The following is a 27,450-nucleotide window of genomic DNA, read 5'->3' on the forward strand; positions in this document are numbered from 1 at the left end:
CAATTTTTAACACCTGATCATTAAAATTTACTATGTAGTCTCTTAACAACAAAGCTAACCATAAGGAAGGACTTGTAAATACTTACTCTCTTTGCTTTCAGTCTTGTTTTGTTCAAGAGCACAAGGTCCTAATGGATTCAGCTGCCACTGTAAAAGGGCACAGTTTATTTATATGTTTAAGAAGGATTTAACAAAAAAGCATTTTAGCATCCTGCTTTTAAATGTCAAAACTGCTTTTTTAAAATAAAGATTTATTTTTATTTATTTATACAAGCACTGGGTACAGTCAGAAGCGCGGGAGGGTGAGAGAATTCACCAGAGCCAGAGCGGGGAACAGAACAGGCAGACTGGAAATACACTGCTGAGGGGAGCAGCGGGCGCGGCAGGAGAGGTCTGCGCGCCATGTGGGACCCTCGCCTGGCGGCTGGGGATTGAACCGGCACTGCAGAGGCTGCGGGCAGCTTCGCAACCCAGCGCTAAACCACTGCGCCACCGGGGAGACCCTCAAAACTGCTTTTAAGAAAAAAATAGTGAGCATGATCACATTAACCAAGCTTTACTAATGACCCCGAAGGGTAAGACTTCTGGGATCAAAATCAATATCCTTAGAGAAGGAAGAAACTTTAATTTTAAAGGTACTTTACTTTTATTTTACAGATAAGTGGAAGGCTAGAGAAGTGTAGTGACTTGTCCAACGTTACACACTAAGGGCAGTGATAGAATTAGACACTGAGTACGCTCATGACTGATACGGTAGAATGTCCATACCATATGCTGTCTCCAGGTCCCACAGAATCTCATAATGAAATATACAACCAAGATTATCTTGCCTTTGGATACAGTTATACCATACAATAAATACTCTTATTTACATCGTATCACAGTAAATATCATCTGACTATAGTTTTCCATCTCAACCATTCAGAAATAGGGAAGTCTGAAAATTCTTGATTATTACAGAGAAGACCAAAGCAGCAGATACGAAAAACCAAGTATAATCAGTATCTCATAACATAGCCCTTCCTTTCTTACTTGGCTAAAAATCCCCATCATCAGAATAACTAGTGACTTAGCCAAAAGACCTCCCTAAGGCATTTTCTCCAGAAAGATAAAATTAAGGGAACAGTACCTGGAAGCCTGTTCCATAAGTGTTAGTTCATCAGATAAACTAGTTATTATCATGGGCCTTGAGGGGTGATGAGATACAAGATGAACTATATGTAAAAAAGTCTTTGGAAAGGAAGGACATCTAGTATGGGCCAGTGTACTATGGAAATGTGATTTTAGGGCTAGTACCGAAAAGAAGAGGACCTCTAAGTATGGGAAGTTATTGATGAGATTTTAAAATGGCATGTTTCTAACACTAAATTCAATCAAACACTAAATTCAATCAAATCAAACCACTAAATTCTATTAATTTGGGCAAAGTAAAAACCCAAAACCCTGAATTTACATTTAAGGATATCCATAAAAAGACTATTTAACTGTAAAAACTCAGAAACAATCTAGGTCTCTAATAACAGGGGAATGGTTAAGTTATGTCTATAGGTTGGAATATTATATAATTATTGAAAATTATTTTTGAAGAATTTTCAGACAAAATACAGTAACATGTTAACAGTGTTATCCATGAGTTGTGGGATGGTATCTATTCTTTATGTTGCTAGTTCTCTGCAATAAACATGTATTACTTTTTTTTTTTTAAGATTTATTTATTTATTTATTTATTTATACAAGCACTGGGTACAGTTAGAAGTGCGGGAGGGTCAGAGAATTCACCAGAGCCAGAGTGGGGAAAAGAGCAGGCAGACTGATGAAGTACACTGCTGAGGGGAGCAGCAGATGGCAGGAGAGGTCTGCATGCCATGTGGGACCCTCGCCCGGCAGCCGGGGATCGAACTGGAGCTGCAGAGGCTGCGGGCAGCTTCGCAACCCAGTGCTCAACTGCTGCACCACCGGGGATGCCCAAACATATATTACTTTTATACTAAAAAAAAAACCCAATATGACCTAAAAGAAAAAAAAATGAGTTTTTGAGGAAATAAACATGGGCTTACACTGGTTAAATCTTTTCTTGTTTGCCCAACAAAATTAATTTCCATTTGTTTTAATCTTAATAACAAATATAAAATTTATTGATATTAGTATTTACTGATACATATTATATTACATAGTATTTATTGATACTACTTTTGATAGCATAAAGTAGGTATAATCATTATTGAAATTCAAACCTAGAAGAAATACTAGAATTTATTTTAGTTCCCAGTATGTTTGAAACTTAAGTGTTTAGCTAACTACATAGTTTAAATCATTTATTTCAAACCACAGGAGATGAGGAAAAGGAGTGAGAAGGCATCTTCATCTGAAGGAGAACAGTGTATCTCCTGGGTAGCGACCTGGCCCAACAGGTGCTTCTGTATCCTCTCTCTGCCCGAGGGGCCTTTACTCCCTTGTCTTGCCAGTCTCTTTTTGCTTCTCTTGCCCTGTCTTACATTCTTGATCTCCTCACTCTCTTTATGATTGAAAAACTATAAAGTCCACTGGTAAGAAAGATATTTCAGAATTTATGTAACTCATCATTCACAGTCTTGAAGAGCTCGGTCACTTAATCTTTATGAAGAGAATTTAAAAATCTGTTTCTTCCCACTCTTCAGGAGGAATGAAGAGACAGAAAACTGGAGATTTCTCTTCGACTAATTGCATGGGAAGCTTTGGTTTAGTTTTACAAGAGAGGCCTTTTTTCCTATGTCAACTTCTTTTGATGCCACCTTTTTCTTTTAAAATTGTAGTAGTGGGCCTCCCTGGTGGCGCAAGGGGTTAAGACGCAACCTATGAGGCTATCCACACCCACTGCAGCACGAGTTCAATCCCCAGCCAGGGAGCTATCCACATGGTGCAGCAGACCTCTCCTGTCTCACCCACTACTCCCCTCAGCAGTGTATTTCAGCTGATCTGCCTGTTCAATTCCCCACTCTGCCTCTGGTGAATCCTCTCACTCCCACACCTCTGGCCTGTACCCCAGTTCTTGTATGCATAAATAATCTTTAAAAAAATAAAATTGTGGTAGTTTAAATAATACAATTGAAAATAGAAAAACAAAAAAAATGCATGACAAAATGTATTTTGTTAGTTATCTGCATCTGTTAGTTATCTTATGTATTCCAGGAACCCTGGAATCAAACAGGAATGTCAAGGTGAAACTTATAAAGTGTTCCATTATATGCCTTTTGTACTCACTGTAAATTCTAGTGTTTTTCTGCCAGGATTATTATTACAAAGCAATATGATTCCAGACAGGATCCTTTTATTACATAGTGAGCCCTGATTAGAATCTATGGATTAATAGTATTAATGTATCAATGATTTCCTGAGTTTTGTGACTGTATTATGTGATGTAGGGAAATAGACTGAAGAAATATACAAGATTCCAGAGTTATATGAAGTCAACAATGTACTCTCAAATGTTTCTGGAAAAAAATTCTTTGTAGTGTTTTTTAGAACTTTTCTGTATAATTGAGATTGTTTCTAAAAATTTTTCTCCTAAAAACCTAAATGATAAAAAGTTAAAGAGTAAAATTTTTCATTTTCCTTGCACTTTATTTTAAAAATATCAAATATTAAATCCCTTCTAATTTTTCCCTGACTCTTCTTATGAGAAATGTGTGGCAAATGTGCACACAAGGTCATCTGTGTATATGTAAGTATGTGTATTACCTTGTTTTGGGTCATCTTATACTATTTTCACCTCCATTTACCAATCTAAGCCAGAAGGAAGGGTCTGGGAGAAGGTGGGTCTGAGATTTTCTTTTGTTAGCCACCAGATGGCACTAAAGAGTCCACTAATGCAAGATCTGTAAGCTCAATATTCAACGCTCCATAGACATGTAAATTCCTTTTTTAAAAAAATTTTTTCTCCCATGTAGAAGAACTGGGGTGTAGGCCAGAAGTTCGGGGGTTGGGGGAGAGAATTCACCAGAGACAGAGAGGGGAGCAGAACAGGTGCTTTTACTGAAATACACTGCTAAGGGTGCTTGCAGTGGGCAAGACAGGAGAGGTCTGCTGTGCCATATGGGTTAGCTCCCTGCGCAGGAGATAGAACTCAGGCTGTAGGGGTGATAGTGCTGAGACTTTATCCCCTAGGCCACCAGGGAGGCTCTAAGATGTAAATTCTTTTTAAAAAAAAAAAAAAGATTTACTTGTTTATGCATACAAGAGCTGGGGTGCAAGCCAGAGGTGCTTGTGTGTGTGTGTGTGTGTGTGTGTGTGTGTGTGTGTGTGTGTGTGAGAGAGAGAGAGAGAGAAGGATTCACCAGAGACAGAGTGGGGAGCAGAACAGGTAGATCTACTGAAATACACTGCTGAGGAGAGCAGCAGGCGAGACAGCACAGGTATGTTGTGCCATGTGGGTCATGCCCGTGGCTGGCTGGGGGATCAAACTGGTGCTGCTACGGCTGCAGATAGCTTCATAGTGCTGACACTTAACCCCTTGCTCCACCAGGGAGGCCCCCAAAGATGTTAATTCTTAAGTTAGAGGTCCTAAACTGAACATTTGTAATTAAGCAAGTGTCTGCACATAACAATAAACTCAACGAAAATAGTTTGTTGAAATTCTTTAAAAAGGACAGGAATCATAAATTTAAAATATGCATCAGGGTACCTAACAACAAAATATAAAGTATCCTGGAAGAAAATGTGTATCTACTTACAGTAAATTTGTTAACACCCTCAAGTTCCCCAAATCTCATGTAAGAAATGTCTGCCTTCTTTTTTCCAACATCTACATCTCCTGCGTAGATTTGTTTTATGCCTGCACCTTTAATTAAAGGTACACATTCATCACATGGGCATTTTGTCACAAAAATCATACTTCTTTCTTCTGGTTTAATTTCTTGACACCTACAAAAAAGTATACAAAATATTAGAAAAGTAGTTTACAAAAGAGTAAGTTATATATTAGAAAAATATTTAAACATTAAAATTGATTTTTTAATTTTAAAAACAGGCAACATTAAAAACAACAATAATCACTTATTATTGCTGAATTAGTGCCTGCTCAAAATATAAAAATTCATAAATTGTTAAAATAATATCCAAGGGCCTCCCTGGTGGCGCAGCGGGTTGAGCATAGTGCTGTGAAGCTATCCACAGCCTCTGCAGCGCCAGTTCGATTCCTAGCTGGCCAGGAAGATTTCCACATGGCACAGCAAACCTCTCCTGTCTTGCCCGCTGCTCCCCTCAGCAGTGTATTTCTGTCCTTCTGCCTGTTCTGCTCCCACTTCCCGCTCTGTCTGTCTCACCCTCCTGCATCTCTGGCCTGTACCCCAGCTCTTGTATAAAAATAAATAAATCTTTATTAAAAAATCCAAATTAAATAATTATTTTAAATAAATCCATTTATTCTAAGCAATTTGGCAAGATTCGTGTGAGTAAAAACAGTGAGAGAGAGAAACAGAACACGATGTTTTCTAAGTAAGAACCTCTGTGTAATATCAGAATCAGGGGCTAGAACTAATACCCTCCATCAAAGTTTACCATCTAGACAGTAACTGGTCATAGTAGTTAATAGATATACCCTTTATCTTCTAGTACCTGATGGATATTTAATAAATGCTTACCAAATTGAAAAATTAATATTAAAAGTTGATTGTGAGTTATAGTTTTTTTACCACTTTACCCAGGACAGAACAACATGACTTAATATATGTTTGAATTTGACAGAACCATATCTACATACAAAATGAAATAAGTAAATCTGTAATGAACAGCACAAGGAAAATAATAAAGTTGTTTTCTAAGGATAGCTTAGGACTAAGAAAGGCTCTCATCTGAGCCTCCAAGGGTGGTACTTCCTAGTTCTGTGGTTTATGCTGCTCTTTAAGTCACCACCTGTCTATATTCATCTCCCTAGTTCATGCTCTCAATCTATTCACCATTACTAGGGCAACAGAACTGTATGCATCTAGTCTATTCAAATTATACCTGCAATCCAAGTAATCGGTAGCGTGGCTCTGTCAATGCCATTCTATTACCCCACTGCCTAACAGAGGGAATCTAAATCCAAAGGCCTCCCTTGTCCAGTCCCAACCTATTCCCATGTGCTCTCTGTTTCAACATATCTGGAACATTCATTTTTTTTTTTTTGTGGGACCCTCGCTGGCAGCCGGGGAATGAACCGGCCTGCAGAGGCTGCAGGCAGCCTCGTAGCCCAGCGCTCAACCGCTGTGCCAGCTGGGGAGGCCCGGGAACATTCATTTTTTAAAAAGATTTATTTTATTTATTTATTCATACAAGAGCTGGGGGTGCAGGCCAGAGATGTGGGGGAGGGGTGAGAGGATTCACCAGAGACAGAGTGGGGAGCAGAACAGGCAGATCTACTGAAACACACTGATGAGGGGAACAGTGCGTGAGTCAGGAGAGGTCTGCTGCGCCATGTGGGTCACCTCCCTGGCCAGGGATCAAACTCATGCTGCAGTGGCTGCGGATAGCTTTACAGTGCTGATGCTTAACCCCTTGCACCACCTGGGAGGCCCCCCTCATTACATCTTAAAGAAAATACATGCAAATGAATTTCATACCTAAATGTCAAGGCATTCTGTTCCGCATGTACAATGTATCTGAATTTCCTTATTTCTCTGTCTTTCTGTTTGTCATCCATGTGTGGGAAGTCAGCGTATTCAGATCCAACAGGAAAAGCATTATAACCGCATCCTATGAAGTACATGGCACCTGTTCCATCACAATTTCGCTAAAAAATTGAGCAAACCAACAAGTTTAGTTTTCAACATTTTAAAAAGGTACTCTACGATATATATATATAATTTTATTTTTTTTAACTTTTTATTTATTATTTGTTTTTATTTTATTTATTTATACAAGCACTGGGTACAGTCAGAAGCGCGGGAGAATGACAGAATTCACCAGAGCCAGAGCGGGGAGCAGGGCAGGCAGAAGGACCAAAGTACACTGCTGAGGGGAGCAGCAGGAGGCAGGAGAGGTCTGCGTGCCATGCGGGACCCTCCGCTGGTGGCCAGGGAGCATCCGGGGATGGAACCAGCGCAGCAGAGGCTGCGGGCAGCTTCGCAACCCAGCGCTCAACCGCTGCGCCACCGGAGAGGCCCTATATATATTTTAAAGATTTATTTTTATTTATACAAGAGCCGGGGTACAGGCCAGATGCGCGGGAGGGTGAGAGGATTCACCAGAGACAGAGCAGGGAACAGAACAGGCAGACTGATGAAATACACTGCTGAGGGGAGCAGCGGGCGAGACAGGAGAGGTCTGCTTGCCATGTGGGTTGCTCCGAAGCTGGCGGGGATCGAACCGGCACTGGAAAGGCTGCAGACAGCTTCACAGCACTGCGCTCAACCGCCCGCGCCACCAGGGAGGCCCCTCTACAATATATTTTTAAAGCCTGGTATCATACTTTCTATAATGAATTCAGTTTTCTGTGACATACTGAGCCATCCAAAAAAAATACAATATTAGATCATCCTACTGAAGTGTGGTCTTGTCAAGCTAAATTTCAAGGCCAGTCATCCTAATATATAACCTCATGGCAGCCGTTGGTTTAAGTACTTAATTAAACACTAGCTTGTTTAATTCACAGATTGTTTCACTTGATTCAGTCATGTCAACCTTTTCTCAAAGAGAGTTGTAAGATGCTGGAGAACAACAGTCACACTCTATGCCTCTTTTCTATCCTGTAAAGTACACCTGTTAGTGTTCGATACATAACAGGTACTCAACAAATTATTAATTTCTAATATTCTCTTTGTATGTTACTTGTTAGCAAGATAGAAATTTAAAAAGTATTTTACATAGAATATTTCTGTTGTATTAAAAAATGTGCTTTTGTGATACAGTTGCAAAATTAAAAATGCACTTTCTTTTAACCTTCAATATTATTTGGGCCTCTAAGTCTATACTACAGAACTTTGTACATAAGTGGCTTGTTTTTTTATATTTCCTGGTGAATGAAATATTAGGAATATTTACTCTAAATAAATATTTACTCTAAATAAATGTCAAACATCCTGCTGAGTTTTATATGTATTATTTCATTTACTCAATCTTCACAACCTAGAATGTAGTACTATTATTATTTGTTTTATTGGTAAGGGAACTGAGGTAGAGAAACACTAACTTTTTCAAGGATACAAAGCTAGTAAATAACAGCTAGAATTCAATCCCAGGTTGTCTGACTCCAAACTCATGTCTGTTGACTTACTCATGTTCCATATAATTCATCTGGAGACTTAAATTCTCTACAAAGTAGTTGAGAACCAGATGTGAAGGCAAAAGGCCGCTGAGCATTCATATAAACATACAGGAGAGTACTAACTACAGGCTAGGCACTGCTTTAAGTGCTGGGAATACAGGTATAAATCAGACGGAGAATCCCTGTCCTCAAGAAACTTCTTATCTAGAGATAATAAGACCAGACACATAATTTTTAGTATGATGAGTGTCACAAATGAATTGTACAGACCGGTATGGGAATTTTTTGGCAGAGGAACCCATTCTAGCACATATAATGGAATCAGGAGACATCTTGGAGGTGGAATCCATAGCATCTGGTTATTAATTCTGTGGAGCAACAGGGAATGGGCTTGTGACCACTTATGGAGGAATAGGTAAGCAAACAAGATTCTAGATATATCAGGCAGGATGAACTTAAAGGGCTTATTAAGCATGCAGGCAAATAGTCAAACTGCTTGCTGTTTCTACTGAAGCAAAACTTAGGCTCCTTACCCATCTTTTAGTCAGCTACTTAGTTATCAAGTATCTCTTGATTCCATGCCTTCTTAACTCATCTCCATGATTCCATGTTTTCACCATCTCTTATTAATCTATTTCCTGTCTACCCTCACTTCATTCCTTTCATAATGTAATCTGATGAAATCATTTCCCCATTTAAAATATGTCTAGGTTGCACTGTTCGATACAGCAGCCAAAAATGCTTAGTTTGAATTGTGAGGTGCTGAGAGCATAAAACACACACATGTTTTTGAAGACAATATTCCTCCAACATGCAGAACATTTTGTCAATAATTTTAACATGTGGGCCTCCCCCGGTGGCGCAGCAGTTGAGCACTAGGCTGCGAAGCTGCCAGCAGCCTCTGCAGCGCCGGTTCAATACCCGGCCACCGGCAAGGGTCCCACATGGTGCACAGACCTCTCCTGTTGCGTCCGCTGCTCCCCTCAGCAGTGTATTTCGTCAGTCTGCCTGCTCTGTTCCCTACTCTGTCTCTGGTGAGTTCGCTCACCCTCCCATGCTTCTAACTGTACCCAGTGCTTGTATAAATAAATAAATAAATAAATCTTTAAAAAAAATTTTTTTAACATGTTGGAACAATATTATTTCTGGACACCTAGTTAAATATAACATATTCTTAAAATTAATTCACCTGTTTCTTTTTATTTTAATGTGGCTCCCAGAAAATTTTGAATTCTGTATATAACTTGCCTTTTATTTCTGTTGGGTAGGGCTATGCACAGTAGCCCCCCATTTAAAGGATAAGTACAAACTCTCAACATGCTTTACAAACTTCCTCATGGCCCATTCCAATTTTTTGCCACTCTACTCTGCACAGGTCTCTGGACACCCACATGACAAATCACTTGCATTTTACCACATTTTTTCTCACACCCCCTACCATTCCCTGTTATCCTCCTAGTCTAATGAACTTGTGCTGCCTGATGAACTATTTATTCTGATTGGGACTGGGGAGGGATAGGAAATCGGGTTGGACACTATGAGTGGGACAGTGAGAAAGAGAATGACTAAGGTCAGGAGACAGCTGCAGCGAGATAGGTAAGTGGGGCCGAGGGAGATAATGGCACCAAGGGAAATGGTGTTGTGGACATCCAGAGTGCAGCGACAGATCAATGCCAGAAACAGAAAGAAACAAAATGTGAAACTGCCCTGCCTAAAAAGAGAAAACAAAACAATAAAAACTCCAACAGATAAAAGCAGCCTCCTGAATCCCACCGATGGCAACTCAAATTTTGAGCCCCCTCTTGGCAACAGGAGCTTTGCTTTGCTGCTTTTGCTTCAAATAGAGTTTGCTTTGCCTTGCCTCAAATAAACTTTTGCTGTGCATACTCTACTGTCTTCTGCTGTCAATGTGGCCACTGGATCCTTGCACCTTCTGCTGTCTGAGGAGGCCAAGAACTCGAAGGTGAAGTGCCAATTTGTGGGTCTGCTACTCCTAGGCAGCCTATTCAGCCACCATTTTGTCACCTAAACAAGGTCAAAGTGGCCCTGCCAGTTAGGAACAGGAGCCCAAACCCTTAAGCCCTTCAGATCAAACAAGAGCACAAAGCTGGATCACACTGGGAAGGTTATGCATCACAAGGTATGTCCAGAACGCCTGGGGGGCTGAGGACTGATGCATAACATGTGCATCAGGAGGTATGTCCAGAATGCTCAGGGGGCTGAGGACCAATGCATAACATATACTCCCGACTTATACATCGAGACGTATGACTGGGAATGCCCGGGGGGCTGAGGACCGATGTATGACAAGGGACCCCAGAAGCTGATCAGTGGAGAGCCTTGTTGATAAGATTAGAACCATGGCTGGGGATTAGGGTGTAGCATCAAGTATATTAGAAGTGCCTGGAGGGCAGACTCACAATCCCTAATCTTCTACATCCTTCCCCTTTCTTTAATCTCCCTAATCTCCTGACAACCAATTATGTGTGTCAATAAAAGGGCCAGGATCTTGCTCTTCAGCAGCATCCTGCATTTGTAGCCTGCTCCACGACTCCCATTTGTCAGTGTGGTGTTGTCTGACGCAACACCAATTGTTTGTTTCAGTAGGAAATCTGTACACACACGTTGTTTATGGCCTGTCTGCTCTGAGTTAATTTTCCAGGCCAAGGACACGTCTGGAAGAGTGTGGGGAGCCAGTGCCATCTGAAGACAAGCCTCAGCATAATGGGACACGTTTGAGGCCAGGTGTCCAGGAGGGAGATGAGGTCCGGGGGCTGGATATCACAGGCTCCTGGCAGCAGTCAAGGCCTGCTTACTGCTAAACTGTCTTTGTCCAACTCACTATAAATGGCCAGCTGGAAATGAAATTTTAAGGCTGTTTCTTTAGGGTGTTAACCCCCTCCCCCACCCCACCTCCCCTGCCTTCCAGATTGTTGGCTATCTGATTAAAGCCACCTTAAAGATTCAATTCCTGTCTCTACTTTATTAGCACTTGGTGGTGACAGGTGGCCCGAACTTTGTTCTTCCAGTTACAGCTCTTCAAGACTAGTAGTATCTTACCTCCTCTAAGAATATTTTACTTTTTCTCCAAATAGAGTGAAGGTTCCTATCCTTTATGCTCTCGTGGTATCATGTTATAATCACACTTAAGTACCAGTCTCTCTTTCACTTCGGTGGCTCCATCAGTAGGAACATAGAAGGCCATAAAGGGCAGAATATGTAGTCTTTAATTCCCCACTGCTCACTGGTACTGTGCCTACACCCTGTAGAAAGTGTTTAGTAAATGTTTGCTAAATGAATGATATTATCCAGAAAACTGTTGAGTAAGCAAATGTTCACTACATTTAATAAATGCACCAATATAAAAGATCAATTCCAATGGGTCAGTTAGATGTAATGCACTTAAGATTCAACTGTGTTTAAATGAAATCAAGGTCAAATGTTTAATAAATTATTTTAAAACTTACAGATTTTCCTTCTGCCCAAATGACTGCTCCAACTCCTGTTTTATGATCCTCTGAAAGAGAAAGGTCATTTAACTTAGTAAAAATCAATGACTTGTTAATCTCAGAAACACATTGCCCTCAAAATAACAAAAACATATTTATTGAAACAAACTCATAAATGTAGCAATAGCCACCGACATCTTCACTAATTATAGAAAAGTATTAAATATTTGCAAGCATGGGATATGGGAACTAGCAACTAAACAGTGTTACTACCAGCCCAGTCACACATGATCTATATGGAGAAATTAAATGGCACTATCCATAGTCAGGGCACTTCAAAGCCACAACTAGAACTAAGTGTAACTTAGTTGATTCTCTATTAACAAGTCAGTTTCTGAATGACCATTTCTAACAGGTTATGAAATTGACTAAAAAATAAGTTTCTTAATTAACAGATGCAATGTGATACTATTCACAACAATCAAATGTGGTTTATTTTAGACTCTTATAGAAAATACACTTATAGAAATGTTCTTGCTAAGAAAAATGTTCAAACACAACACAAACATAAAAAATCTTTAGGGGCTTACACATAATGCTGGAAAGGGCATGAATGGAATTTTGATTCAAACAAAACTTCCTTTCCCTGACCATCACACTTTACTGAGAGGGGAAAAAGAATGCCACATTAGTGACAGGATGCTCATTTCTAAATCAAGTGACAGAAATTAAAACATGAGATTATGCTTCCCCACAGCACCTCTGCAACAAGTAGAGCTGTACTTCTTAAAATATTAATCTGAAAAGGAAAGCTTAAAACCCAAATAGAGATTCTGCATATTTAAGGGTTGACTTTTTCCTTCTACTAATGGAAGAGTAAGTTTGAAATTTATAAAGCAATTATACAGTAATTACAACTTAGTATTTATAAAATCTTAACAAGGGACTAATGTAGTTTTCCATGTAGTTTTACACAGAGAAAGCAATAATCATCTGTGAACTTAACTTTAGGGAATTTTCATGTTGGTGAGAATTAAATAAAACTGTGACTTCCTTGCAGTTTCCTAAAAGTTAGCCCTTCCAATGATAACATTTTTAATACTTACTTTTCCCTTTTTTAATGTTTACATATAACACTATAACATAAAAAGGATATAAAAATTTTTCTAGTAAAAGTACAAAGAAATTATTCTATGTATGCATTAAAAGCCAGGATGCTCAATAAATAAGTTACTCTTAAAAAAATTATACTATAATGAAATTCCCCATCTTCAGTCCAAGCAAGCTCATGCTTTTAAAATTATATTACAAAGCACGTATATAACTTATTTTAAACACTTTTACCCATTATCTCATTTTCACCCTAAAGGTAAACAGGCACATTTCCCTTTCTAGATGAGAAAGCAGACAAAGAAATCACTAAAATTTGGCTTTGCAGACCCACCCTACTTGTGTTTCCTCTACCGGTTCCCTTGACACTAAAAATTTCCTAACAGAGTTCCCTTTGTTGAATGTCCAAGTACATAGTGGTGGGGGAAATAGAAGTCACCATATTCATGAAACTTACGCACGAGGACAGAAACAGGAAAAGATGTTAGTAGCTCTGCTCTGCTAGGAAGGAAACAAACATAGTGCTGCAGAGGAGGCAACCACTTTTGCAGGGAAATTGTCATGAAAGGGATTTTGGTGTAAACAAATTTTTCTCCTCTCAAGACCTTCAGACTATATGTAACACAAGGAGAAAAGAATTATGGCTTTTTGCTCATTTCTAAGGCAAGAGGCAAAAGTTACAAATACAAGGTTACATTTGCCTGCAAAACAGAATCTTTTGCTGTAGATACAATGGTTCTTAACATATGCATAAGTCTGAAATAAAAAAATGAGAAACTAAAATAGAAATTCTTCACAGTAAGAGCCTACTTTTCCTACCTTTAACTTTTTTTTGTTTTTGTTTTTGTTTTTTTAGTCTCAGGAGCCACTCTTACTGTTTTCAGTCTGGGGACAGACTGAAACTTGTCAGGAGGGGAAACGTGATTTTCCACAACATGCAGTTCTACTTCCTAGATAAGTTTAGTTGCAACAAGAAACTATTCTTTACCATGTGTCAGAATACAAGTTCATCTATTTTAGTTAGAGGAGATTTAACTCAGTTCCAAGTTTGGATGACAGATGTTGGATGGTAATGTCTTAAAAATCTCTTCATGTTTGTAATTTTTAAAGAAATTGCTCCTCATAACCAGGTGATTGACAAGGTTCTTCTCTGTCTACCTTTGAAGGAAAGTCAACTCTCAATCATCTACTCAATATCCAACACTCTTTGATTACTGAAAGCCAGATAGGTCTTTATCCAGTGGTTCTAGAATTCAGGCATGACTATTTTAGCTCCTAAATGTGTAGTCAGGCCAGGATTTGTCCAAGAGTGGTCTATGAACCATTTGCACCACCATCACTGGATACTCATTAAAAACAGGCTCATGGCTGGGCAGGCAGGGTTCAGGAATTTGAATTTCTCTTGAGTATCCGCTCTGATTGGCAGGCATGCTAAAAGTTGAGAACCATGGAGTTATGATTTGAAAGTTAACTTTCTTGGCTACTTTAACTTTCCATTATCAAAAATTGTGGTTTGGGAGAAGGGCATAATCCTCAACTTTGTAAAATAACTAGTCTAATGGAAAAACAGTGAAGGAAGATATGACCTCTTTTGTCCTGAACTATAAACAAATTTTATCACTTTTTTTGCTACCCTAAAGTATCCTAGAAACATACTTTTAATGATACCTTTGTGGATCATATTTATTTTCAAAAAGCAATTAAGTCACTTATTTTCAATTCCCTTTAGAATTTTGCTTTAAAGATTTTGAAATTCATTTTAATCATATGTACATTTTTACATGGAATGGTTTAATGGTTTCTTCACCTAAAAATTATGGTGAAAAAAGTCATCAAAGTAAACTGAATAGTGTAAAATTAAATATCCAAGTTATTAGAGGCACATTCTCTCAGGAGTGTGATTGGTCTCAGTGTTAAACTATTTCTCTCTCATTCTTTCTCTCCTAGTTCTGTGCCTGCTCAATAAATCATTGCTATTTTATCATCAATAAAGAACACATTGAAAAGTCCTTACCTAAATCCCTTGTATCAAGTTTTGTTTTTTTTTTTTTGAATATCTGATGCACTTATTTTGTGGCTATGCCTGACCAAATATTTAGGGCAAGTATTTATACATTTCACTCCATATGTAAACATATGTTTACATGTGTTGACTTCAGGGTGCCCCAGAACTCCCAGGGAGTGTAGTGTAATATATGTGAATTAGATTATTTCCGAAGGCTGAAAAATTCTGAATTCTTTTTCATTTGGCTCCAAAGGTTTTGGATAAAGGACTCTGGACCAGTTATCTTTGGATATAAAAACATTGTCTTTATCCATTCAACACACTATCCTTAGTGCTAAGGAAGAGATGATGATGAAGACATTGTCTCTTCCCTGAAAGAGCTCACAGTAGAGTGGAGTTCATGACAGAGTTGTGTCCTACTGAGGATGTGGGTTCCAGGCAAAAGTCACACATGGTCAAAAAATTAACCTTGAAAAATCTTTTAAGTGGGCAGAAGCACAGCTCTGTGTACAAAACTCCACACAGAAATAGTGGGTAAATTTATAATTAGAATATCTATAAAGATATACGTGCAAATTTGTATCTATGCATTACTACAGCTTTAGTCTTTGGAATCATACATCGCATGATGAGGCATCTGCTCCAGCAGATTCACATGTCATAGCTTAATGCTTACTTTGGAATCTGGTGAATTCTATTTTGCCAAGGGGAATAGAGCTCTAACAGCTGTTCCCATTTCTGTTTCTGTCCTTCCAGAATGATTTCGAAAAAATTCTTTTTAAAGTTGGCTTTAGAAAAAGTCCTACAGCACACAATACAAAGTAATTACATTAAACAGAACTTTTACAGTATGGTTTGCAGTCATAAAAATTGCATTTGTAGAATCAAGTTCTTTTCTAAGAATTGATGATTTTTAAGCTTGAACATGAGAATCCCTTGCACAACTTAAAAAATTATTATGTTATACCTAGGCCACACTTTAGGGATGTCAGCAGGTCTGGATTGGAATTTGACCATTTGTACTTTCAATAAAAGTTTTGGTGGTTATTCTGCTTCAATGGTGATGTTGCCAGTTGAGTACCTTCGTTTTACTGAAATTACTTCAACCTGTAGTCTTTGTATAGAATAAACTGTAGACCAGCAGCATTTGTATGGGCCTTCTGTGAGGATTTTCTTACTTCCCCCTCTTTCTTAGGAGTTTTTAAAATCCTATTACAGTCCACTCAAATCTTACTCCATTGTGTTCCTACCTGCATTTTCCTCTTGCCCTCTTAAAGTTTCTTTTAAACAAATGATGATTCTACTTTGAAAACCTTGTCTCATAAGATGTAAAAACACTGTTCTATAAGTGGAAATACTGATGTTATCTCTTATCACAATAAAGAAAATTTTTGGAGTATTTTCCTTTTTCACATACATACTCACGAACAATTTAATACTCATGAACAACATAAAGTAAAAATGTTTGATTTCTTGACTTACTGATTGAAGACATACCAGCAATGGAAAGAATTTACCAATATTCCTTTACTTTGATTCCATCAGTTATTTTGAATTCATACTTTTATTATAAAGATTTTTATTAAATACTGAATACATACAAAATATTTAATAATGAACAAAAATAAATGATACTGGTTCTCCCTTCTCTTTTTGTCCCGTTTTCTAGGGGAGACTTCAATGAATCAAGAGACAGAGAATGGCCTAGCTAATCAGTAATCAGACCCTGGTTTACAAATGTAGCAGTGAATACATGGTCACTAGAAATCCCAAAACTGCTAATAGAGCTTTTTACCCAATGGTTCCACTAATACATAGATACTAAAGCAAATCTTTAGTATCTAAGAAAAAGTGAACTCTATCATAGATGAGGTGAACACCACTTTACGCCTAAGACAAATACAACCCAACCAATCAGCCCCACTTTATGAACTAAGCATGTAACTCACCAGTTCGATATGCCAATAACCTGGCCTGAACCATGCAGTGCCTTGCAATTTCTTGTGGCAAACTTTGATTGTGAATTTCATTAATCTGTTCGGTATTGCCACAGTAAAATCCGTAGTGTTTATAGTTGGGCACACTGGAAGCTACTGTGGCCAAAAGTAGGATAAGCTCTTTCATGCTTTGCCTTAGATTGCTAAAGTATGGATTTTCACACAGGTTCTCCAAACCTATAGTCATCAGTATTTGCTTATGCATGTCTTCATTTGAAACCAAAAATAACATTTCATATTCTTTTATTCTTTCTTGTTTACACTCAGAATAAAAGTCAATGTTAGCATCCGGTAATGTTTTTGTAATTTTTTGAATAAAGTCACATTTGTAAGAGGTCTCCTCTACAAACTGCACCATATAACACACCAAAGGTTGCAGTAAGACACACACATGGGCCCGACTATTTGACTTCAATCTTTCCACTGCTTTGGCATCTAACTTTGCATCTTCAGAATTAGAAGCCTCAGTAAGCAAACTTATTTCTGGATCAGCAGGCCAATATGAAATTCGGTTAACTCCGGCTGAAATACAGAGGAAGGAAGTTATCAGATATATACTGAAATTAAAGGTTTTCTTGACAAATTCACCTTATCATTGCAGTACACCTAGAGGTCCCAATATAATAACATCTACTACCAAGTGACCCATAATGTAGTTGGACAGACTATGATTCATAGGCCAAATTTAGCCTAGTATCTGTTTTTGTACAGTTTTCAGCTTAAGATGGTTTTATAGCTTGAAATATTTGGAAAATTCAAAAGAACATTTGCCAACACATGAAAATGACATGAAATCCAACTTGCAGTGACCATAAATAAAGCTTTATTGGAACAGACTCACCCATTCATTGACATAGTCTCTGGTTGCTTCTGCACTATAATGGAGATTTGAGAACTGAATAGCTCTGAAGACATTATATGAAAGTCTAAAATATTTATTATTTGGTCCTATAGAGAAAGTTTGCCAACCCTCAACAAAGTCCATGGAAGGTATCTATTACCATGAAAAGTATTTTCCATGGCTTTTACTGGCTTTGCTATGTGTGATCCCAAACCACAGACCCCCAAGTAATCAAATGACTGCTTAGAAATATCACAGCTGGGGCCTCCCTGGTGGCGCAAGGGGTTAAGCACCGCACTATGAAGCAATCCGCAGTCTCTGCAGCACGAGTTCGAACCCCGGCCTGCCAGAGAGAAACCCACATGGTGAAGCAAACCTCTCCTGTCTCGCTCGCTGCTCCCCTCAGCAGTGTATTTCAGTTAGTCTGCCTGTTCTGCTCCGCACTCTGTCTCTAGTGAATCCTGTCACCCCCTGCATCTCTGGCCTGTACCCCAACGCTTGTATGCATAAATAAATCAATCTTAAAAAAAATAATTAAATCTAACAATTATTAAAAAAAGAAAAATCACAGCTGATGACTTATAGTGCTAGAGTTTTGCTCTCAAATAAACAATTAATTCATGTATCAAAAATGTACCTGTACTCTGAATTATTCTTCTGGGTAGCTATACTAAGAAAACCTGCAGCCTCTGCAGCGCCAGTTTGATCCCCAGCCGCTGGTGAGGGTCCCACATGGCGCGACAGACCTCTCCTGCCACGTCCGCTGCTCCCCTCAGCAGTGTATTTCGTCACTCTGCCTGTTCTGTTCACCACTCTGGCTCTGGTGAACTCTCTCATCCTCCTGCACTTCTGACTGTACCCAGTGCTTGTATAAATAAATAAATAAATAAATCTTAAAAAAAAATTCTAAATAAAGACAAAAAAATTCACGCATTCATGTATTTAGATTAGCATTGTTTAAAACAGTAAAAATGTAAAATATCAGGCTTCCTTGGTGGCACAAGAGGTTAAGTCTCTGCACTATGAAGCTATCCACAGCCACTGCAGCATGAGTTTGATCCCCGGTCAGGGAGGTAACCCACATGGTGCAGCAGACTTCTCCTGTCTCACTTGCTGCTCCCCTCATCAGTGTATCTCAGTAGATCTGCCTGTTCTGTTCCCCACTCTGTCTCCAGTGAATCCTCTCACTCCCTGCATTTCTGGCCTGCACCCCAGCTCTTGTATGCATAAATAAGTAAAATAAATCTTAAAAAAAATGTAAAATATCCCAAATGGCCAAAATAGGGGAATGGTTTAACACATTAATGCCCTTCTCCTAATAAAATAGTATAATATTTATGTAAAATGTCCACAAAGAATTTAAAATGTGAGGGCAACAGTGGGGAGAGAGGAACAACAGATTAACACAGATTTTAATTTATTAAGAGCACATATAAATGACAAGAAGGCCTTGAGAGTGACCAAAAGATATGAACAATTTACAAAAGAGAAAATGAAATTGAAATAACAAACATGTAACAAAATGTTTTAATTTCTATTTGAGATTGAACAGTAAGGTGCCTTTACAGAGTTGAGTTTGCTTATCAATTAGTATTTTACAACAAAAAGATCCCTTTGCTAGTAACTCTCATACTTTTAGCCAAGAGAGACATTTTTTTATGATTGTCCCCAAAAGTAAATAGACAGATGGCTCACAGGGTATTATGCTTTCAAAATAACAGCTGAACTAAAAAGTCTTATTTGAACAAACACATATTTCTACCTACGCCCCTGACTGTTACTGTGGCTTATGCTGTAAAGCAATTTTGAAGCACTGAAAGCTAGCATCATAGTGTTTCCTCTGGCTGTATTTCACTTTCCCTGTGCTAGAGTTCTAATAATTCATTTCCTAACTAGTACTAGCAATGATGGTCAAACTTTCATTTATATTGATCATCTCCTGATTCAAGGAGAAGGGATGATAACTAATCTTTGAACAAACATTCTTGTACCCATAGTAAATGCTAGGAGAAGTTCTCAAATATTTTGGTTTCAGGACCTCTTTATATTAATGAGGCACCCCAAACAGCTTTTGTTTACATGGATTATATCTATTAATATTTACTGTATCAGAAAATTAAAACAAAATTTAAAAATATCAATAAAGACCCTAATATACATTAATATAAATGTTTAATGAAAAAAACTACATTTTTCAAAACAACAAAAAATAATTGAGAAGAGTTGCACTGTATTAAATTTCTACTAATGTATAGCCTGGCTTAAAAGGAGTCAGCTGGATTCTCAAATCTGCTTCTGCTTTCAGTTTCCTGTGTTGTTTTCATAAGATATGAATAGTTTCCGACCTCACACAGATATGTAGCTGCAAAGGAGTATTTTAGCAGTCATTCCAGATATTGTGGATATGCTTCTTTGACACTACATAAAAATTTTAAAGGGATCATTTCTTAAAGGCTAGTTACCATGAAGAATCTGAAATCACATCAACAAGCTTTTTGTACTGTTATGTTGAAATTCACTAATCCAGCTTGCACTGAAGAATGGCTCTTTACTGAGATATATGTCTTGTAGCGTTTTACCTATATTTTCTTATATATAGTTTATGGTTTCAGGTCTTATATTCATATCTTTTATCCATTTTGAGTTGATTTTTGTACATGGTGTGAGGTAGCAGGATGACTTCACTTATAGGAGGAATACAGGGGAAGCAAATAAGGCATAAGGGAAAAAAATAATAAAAAAACACAATACAACAAAACAAAAACAGACAACCATAAATCAGAAACATTTTGCAGGGGAGGAGGGAAAGGGATCAAATTGAGGGCGCAAAGAGCACAAGGGACTATGGTGATGGTGCATGGGTGAATTGGTGGTGGAAATTCTATGGGGACTACACCTGAGAAAAGAAAGCAAACATTGTTTAAAAAAAAGAAGAAAGAAAAAAGGATGTAAAATATATATATATATATATAAAATTAATTTTAAAAAATGGCTCTTTACTTGTGTGACTCTGCAGTATGATGCATGCATCAGTCATTTGGAAAACAGGGGTCTACTGATTTCACAACAATAAAAAAAAAAATCCCATGTATTAATATTACCATCAAAAGAGATCACCACTAATCTCATCTAAAGAGTCTTTAAGTATTGGGAAACACGTAAATTTATGACTGTGGCTACAAGTTTTCCAAAACTCCAACTTTTACTTGAAGGCTCATATTTTATCATTGGCAACAAATACCTGGAAGTTGCAGCTTTACTTCATCCGTTTTTCATAAAATATCTGCCAAATAGCCAAGTCTCAATAAATATAATTTGCCAATGAATGATTATGACAAACTACTTTTTCATGACCATGAAATAAAGTAGATAAATCAGTTCATAACTCAAGCAACTGAGTGAATAATTTTCTTTAAGACAAACTTTTGTACTTAAGTTTGTAACAAGAGTACTTTTTTTTTTTCGGTGTTTTTTTAAAGATGTATTTATTTACGCATACAAGAACTGGGGTACAGGCCAGAGGTGTGGGGGGTGGGAGGATTCACCAGAGACAGAGTGAGGAACAGAACAGGTGGACTAACTGAAATACACTGCTGAGGGGAGCAGTGGGTGAGTCAGGAGAGGTGTGCTGCGCCAGGTGGGTAGCTCCGTGGCCTAGGATCGAACTTGTGCTGCAGAAGCTGCAGACAGCTTCATAGGTTAAATCTTAACCCCTTGCACCACCAGGGAGGCCCAACAAAGTACTTTGGGTGCACCTCCTATTTTCTCTCACAGAATATTTAAACTATATTCAAGGGTTAGGATTTCATAAAATAATCTTTACTCTTTTATCAAAAACATTCTTATGTTAACTCCCACTCCGCTTTTTTCCCACTCCAAGTGCAAGGCCATGAAGAGTGCGATGACCACCTGGATCCCTAACATGCACCAATAGCTTTACTCCCACCTGTTTGGGTCTATTAGTATAAATGTAGTGTTATGGAAATTGACCTCATGGACCACCAGGAGTCCACAAATCACACTTTGAGAATCACTTTGCTTTAGAAATATTTGCTTTGTAAATGAGATAATAGTAATTTTAACTAATAAAGAGATTTAACAACAGTATTAGGTTAAACTGTGCCCCTTCCCAGGATAGAATATACAAGCTTAATCTAACTAGCAATTTTATCTAACTATGGGTCAAACATCAACATGAAAGCATTTCCATAGTATGTTTCCTGATTTCTCACACTTTATTTCTCTGGCTAGGTTTAGATGTATATTTGAAGACAGCAATCAGTGGTGAGTTATTTGCACTCCTCTATTTGTCTAATTCTTATTTGTCTTTCTAATTCTTGACTCTGAGACTAGTAAGAGTACTTTCAGCAAAGTCAACTCAGTGTAAAACACAAGTATCTTTTATTCATTCTCTCTTGACTGTACAACAGAAAAATCAATAAATGTTTTGGTTCTTCACATTCTTTCCTGTGTATATTAATGCTATCACTAGAATACTATTTCATATCCTGCTTAATGGAACAGTCAAGCTCCCAACCTCTTATCTATCCATGTTCTGATTCAATAAAAAATTAGTAATTTTAATGTTACTCCTGCTCAAAAATCTTAAATGACTTCACATAATCTGTAACAAGAATTACAGGTTAACACAAGTGATAACACGAATATCCAACCTGCCCAGTTAACCGGGAAAAGCAGAAAAATAATAGGCCACTCTCATTATCTCCTCTATTCATAAATGCAAGGGAGAGATTACAGGATCTAATACAAATCCTTGACAACTACCTGCTTGAAATAGTCATTTCAAGTCAGGAGGTTCTAGTTACATGACCACTTTTTCTGGAAGTTCTTCCATTTATAGCTTAAGGACACTGCCCTCCCCAAATTAAAGATTTGGTGTAAGTGAAAACAGTTCATCCTCAAAACAACTTTAGGAACTCTGTTCTATAAAATAAAGCCCAAAGATCATATGACTTTTAAAGTTCTCCCCTGACACCCCAATCGATCATTATAATTCATCTACCACTGTTTTTTTTCCCCCAAGACTGATTCTTCATTTCACATGCAGACTCCCAGAACCCTGCTTCTTACAAAATGATGATCCCACATGTGCTATTCCCCTGACCAGGAATACATTTCTCCTCTTCTACACTGGACCCAACAAGATCCAGCTTAAGTCCTAGCATTTTATAAGTTGCAGGGATTACTATTTCTCCTTTGACCTCATGTACCACTTATAGCCTGTATCACTGAATTGGTAGAGTTAACATGTCACATTGTTATTTTTGGTTTCAAATAACACCTTGCAGAAAAGGACTAGGAACTATATTGGTCTTTCCTCCCCACCACCCACTATGCCCCCTCCAGAATCAACCTGAACCCTGTCCTTCTTGGGTTTTTTTTTTTTTTTTAAATAAATCTGTTGTTTTATTTTTTAAAAGATTTTTATTTATTTATTTATTTATTTATTTATACAAGCACTGGGTACAGTCAGAAGCGCGGGAGGATGAGAGAATTTACCAGAGCCAGAGCGGGGAGCAGAGCAGGCAGAAGGACCGAAGCACACTGCTGAGGGGAGCAGCAGGTGGCAGGAGAGGTCTGTGTGCCATGTGGGACCCTCCTCCGGTAGCTGGGGAGCAGCCGGGGATCGAACCGGCGGTGCAGAGGCTGCAGGCAGCTTCGCAACCCGGCGCTCAACTGCTGCGCCACCGGGAAGGCCCTCCTTCTTGGGTTTTAAGGGGCTTTCATTACATAGGAATGATGGAATGTTATCATCGGCCATTAGAATGTGCACTCAAACACCAGTTTCTCTTCCCCACATTTCAAGGGAGTGGGGCCGAAAGTTGCAACCCTCTAACCACCTGATTGGTCTCCCCAGCAACCATTCCCCATCTTGAGGGGCTCTCTAAAAGTTACCTTAGGTGTGGCTGAAAGGGGCTTGTATTGAGTAACAAAAGACATTTATTGCTCTTGTCACTTAGGAAATTCTGAGTTGTAGCTGTTCCATGCCAGGAAGGGGGTGAAAACCAAATATATATTTTGTACCCTAAATCACAATAGCACAGTGTATACATAAAAAATATTTATTTAAATGGGAGAATGGTCTGCATACTTACCTGGGTGTAAAATAGAATCTTAAGTGCAAGTTGGTTTAGTGTGTGGCCTGGTGTGGCAGAGATGGATAGCCATACATTAATAGTTTGTGTTCCACCTTCCAAAGTGTAGACTAGTCTTTGGGAGATAGCTGTCCAGCAATGACAGTTCCCATAAAGGAAGTGAACAGAAACTTCCATATCAGGTTTCTTAAGAAGTAGGTATGCCTTCTATACTATCAACTAGGGGATGGCAGTAGCAGAATAAAGAAGGGTCTAGACCTATGAATCTACCTCATGGGGAAGAACTGCCTGCCATTCAGCAATACTTGCAATGGACTACTACATGGATGATACATATCTAGCATGTTAAGCCACAGAAATTTGGGGATATATTTGTTTCAACAGTGTTAACAACAAACCAACAAACCAAAATGAAGTCTCTCATGCTAAGACTTGCATCACCAAGCTGAGACTTAATTGTAAGTCAGCACTCCCGGAAAAGGAATCTTAAACCAGTCAGTAGGGGATTGCCTGATTCCCAGCACTAGCTGGGTAACCTACCTGAAAAGTTATGGCCATACCCTAACGGAAAGTAACCTTAAAACAACCAAGCAGATTTTTTGCCTAGTATAATTTCCTCATTCCTCCTCTCTTCTGCCTGTAAGTCTTTGTACAATTCTTTGGAGCTCCTTTCTATCAGCAACATTGGATGCTGCCTGAGTTGAACAGATTTTGTTCAAATAAACAACTAAAAGTTTTAATATTCCTCACTTCATCTTTTAACAACAGCTATCATTAGTCTAATAGCAGAGTGAAGTCATTTAACATGTTAGTGCCAGAGCTGAGACCAAAATCCATGTTTTCTGACTCTTCTTACAGTGTATCAAACTGAAATATATTTATATTTATATTTCTAAATTATCTCTGCAGTATTTAAGTAATTTGTTCCTATTGATTACTCTCAGATAAATGCTATTAACCCCAACAAAGCCTTATCTGCACTTACCATTTACAATCATTTTCAAACAAGCGGAACAAGGTTTTCTGGAAAAATAAAGATCACAGTTTTTCAGCCTCGACCCATGTTTAATAACAGCAATTTTCCCAGCATGTAAATCTTCGCTAGAACAGTGGAGACCAACAATTTTCATGTTCTTCACCACCACAAGCCCAGTTTTCTTCACCTACATTAAGATACAAAGTAATCACTTATCAGTTACATTTAACAATCATATCATGGATAAATCTTGATATATTGAAAAATTAAAGCTTTGTTTATCTTTATCTGAACACATTGAATAAAAGCACATTTCTCATTAAGTCCAAAAATATTTCTGAATGTCTTAAGTATTATTATTAGTTTGTCCTAGTGAAAAGTAAATTCAGTTTAACCTAGTAATGGGCAAGAACCAAGTCAATTTGACTTGTTTCTTAAAGCATCCAGTCTAGGACTATTTAGGTTTAAGCCTCTAAGTGATAGTAAAAAAAAAAGTGGAAAACCCTCTGATTTTACACATGGATAAGTGAAGTTCAGGGAATTTACATGAGCTTCTGAAAGACCTACAGATGCTAAAAGGCAAGACTAAAGCAGAAGCTATTTTCAATTTAAAGTATTTTAAATACTAAAATAAAGATAATTCTCAACTTCTTTCTAAAAACTGGCTCTACCAATTTTTAGCATTATGACAATTTATCTAATATGGTTAAGTTCCACCTCCTACAAATATATAGATTATTTATGACCAAAAAAAGGGTTCCTTTTAAATGTATAAACAAGCTTTAAAAAAGAGAGTCATACCCTCAGGTGTCTGAAAGGAAGAGACAAGTTAAAGCTAGAGGGTGAGCTTGAACTATCTCAGCAGCACCCCACCCATCAGTGGGGACTGGGCTGACCCTGCTTTAAGCCCTGGAGGCTAGCCATTGGCTGAGATGTAAAAGAGTTGTTACTCTGAACTTAAAGAGTCCTAACTTACACAAATATTAATCAAAAAAGTAAAAATCACTTCCATGTAAGGCAAAGATAGTCTATGCTGTTTTTGCAGCAAAAGACTGAAGTAAGGAAATGTAAGCCTGAATCTTGGGTTCAGGGCTAGTTGCTACAATATGAGAGGGAAACTTGGGCTAAGAATAGGGTATTTATTGTACTCAGAAACAACAGAATTGAAATCACATTAAAAATCAAACCAGAGCCAAATTATATTACTGAAAATAAGCAAGCTTCAATTTCAGTTATGAGCATACATGTTAAAAACTATGGAGATTAATACCCATTGTGAAATGCCTAAAGAAAAGATGTTATAGAATTCCCTTTCTGAGTTTACAAGCTACATGGACATTTAAAAGGAATACAAAAACCTGCCTTTACAAAATATATATCCAAAATACAGCTAAGACATGAAAAACCTATCTATATTGGCTTTAAAAATAAGTTTTAAATTAACCTTGAATTTGTGGACCCTTTCCCTTCCCATTCCAAAATGTTTGAAAGTTCCATGTTCCTCAAATACAAATGTTAGCATATGTTAGCATCTACTTCTGAATGTTTCCAGCAAGTTAAAAATAAAAATAAAAACAGGGCCTCCCCAGTGGCGCAGCGGATTGAGTGCAGCGCTGTGAAGCTGTCCACAGGCTCTGCAGCGTGTGTTCGATTCCCGACTGGCCAGGGAGTTACCCACATGGCGCAGCAGACCTCTCCTGTCTCGCCTGCTGCTCCCCTCAGCGGTGTTTTCAGTCCGTCTGCCTGTTCTGCTCCCCGCTCTCTCTGGTGAGTTCTCTCACCCTCCCGCACCTCTGGCCTGTACCCCATTTCTTATATAAATAAATAAATCTTTAAAACAAACAAACAAACAAACACCTGTCACTTTGGAAAAGAACTGATGAGGCTTTCTCAAAAAAATCTCAGAGGGTTAGAGCTCATTTTACTAAACTGAGCCAATTGTGACCAATGAAAATGGCCTGCATCTAGAAAACTTAAATAAGGGACCAGGAAAATGAATATAAGAAAGTGAAAATCAAAATCAACAAAAAACTATGAACCAGAGACACTTTTTGGGGGGTGGGGGGCGGGAGGGGAAGGATTGGGGTCAGAATGGGGCGTTTGCAATTGTATGGGGGAATATAAAATAAAATTTAATATTTAAAAATAAATAAATAAATAAATAAATAATGACTTATACAGGAAAAAAAAAAAAAAAAGAAAATGGCCTGCAATTGAATGTTTTTAACTTTAGATTTTCTATGTATTTAAGTAGACAGAAATAAGGTAGGAAAACCCTGACCACAAAAGACTTTAAAAAATTGTCTCCTAATAAATAAGAAGCATATTCATCAATTTATTTTTTATTAAAACAGTCTTTTAGGCCAAGTTTAGCACTTTCTTGTCCAGAGTTTTTTTTTTTTTTTTTACATTTTGTTTTTAGCTAAGGACAAAGTATCAAGTTTGAGACAGAGATTTTTCCATCCCAAACTTAAATTTAACAAAACAAAGCAAATAAAAGTCTAGATACATCCCATTTTGGTAAGTCCACTTATTGCGACTGAATCTTTTCAGTGAATCACCGTTCTGGATTCTAATTTTGCTTCACTTCACTAGCATCTTGGCAAGTCATCTATGAATCCGAGTTATAGGTTTACATTAAAACTTACATAAAAGCGGGCAATCTGTTTTGTATAAGAACTAGCATATTTACTTAAATGGTGATTCACTATTTCTTTCCCTTAGCTTTTCTTATA

General features: G+C 37.9%; 1 protein-coding gene across 2 annotated transcripts in view; it reads right to left on the reverse strand.

Moving 5' to 3' along the window:
• CDADC1 (cytidine and dCMP deaminase domain containing 1) overlaps positions 1-27,450 on the reverse strand; it is a 47,040-nt gene that overhangs the window by 8,057 nt on the left and 11,533 nt on the right. For both annotated transcript variants that reach the window (XM_037527307.2, XM_037527308.2), the window contains 6 exons: positions 24,725-24,902; positions 16,735-17,304; positions 11,689-11,738; positions 6,579-6,748; positions 4,710-4,899; positions 87-147 (listed from right to left, as the gene is read on the reverse strand). In XM_037527307.2, coding sequence (XP_037383204.1) covers positions 87-147; positions 4,710-4,899; positions 6,579-6,748; positions 11,689-11,738; positions 16,735-17,304; positions 24,725-24,902 — 1,219 coding nt within the window. The remainder of the gene's footprint in view (positions 1-86; positions 148-4,709; positions 4,900-6,578; positions 6,749-11,688; positions 11,739-16,734; positions 17,305-24,724; positions 24,903-27,450) is intronic.

The sequence above is a fragment of the Talpa occidentalis genome, unplaced genomic scaffold (assembly GCF_014898055.3).
Source record: "Talpa occidentalis isolate TD23 unplaced genomic scaffold, MPIMG_talOcc4v2.1 talOcc4.5, whole genome shotgun sequence".
In the NCBI taxonomy this organism is placed as follows: Eukaryota; Metazoa; Chordata; class Mammalia; order Eulipotyphla; family Talpidae; genus Talpa; species Talpa occidentalis.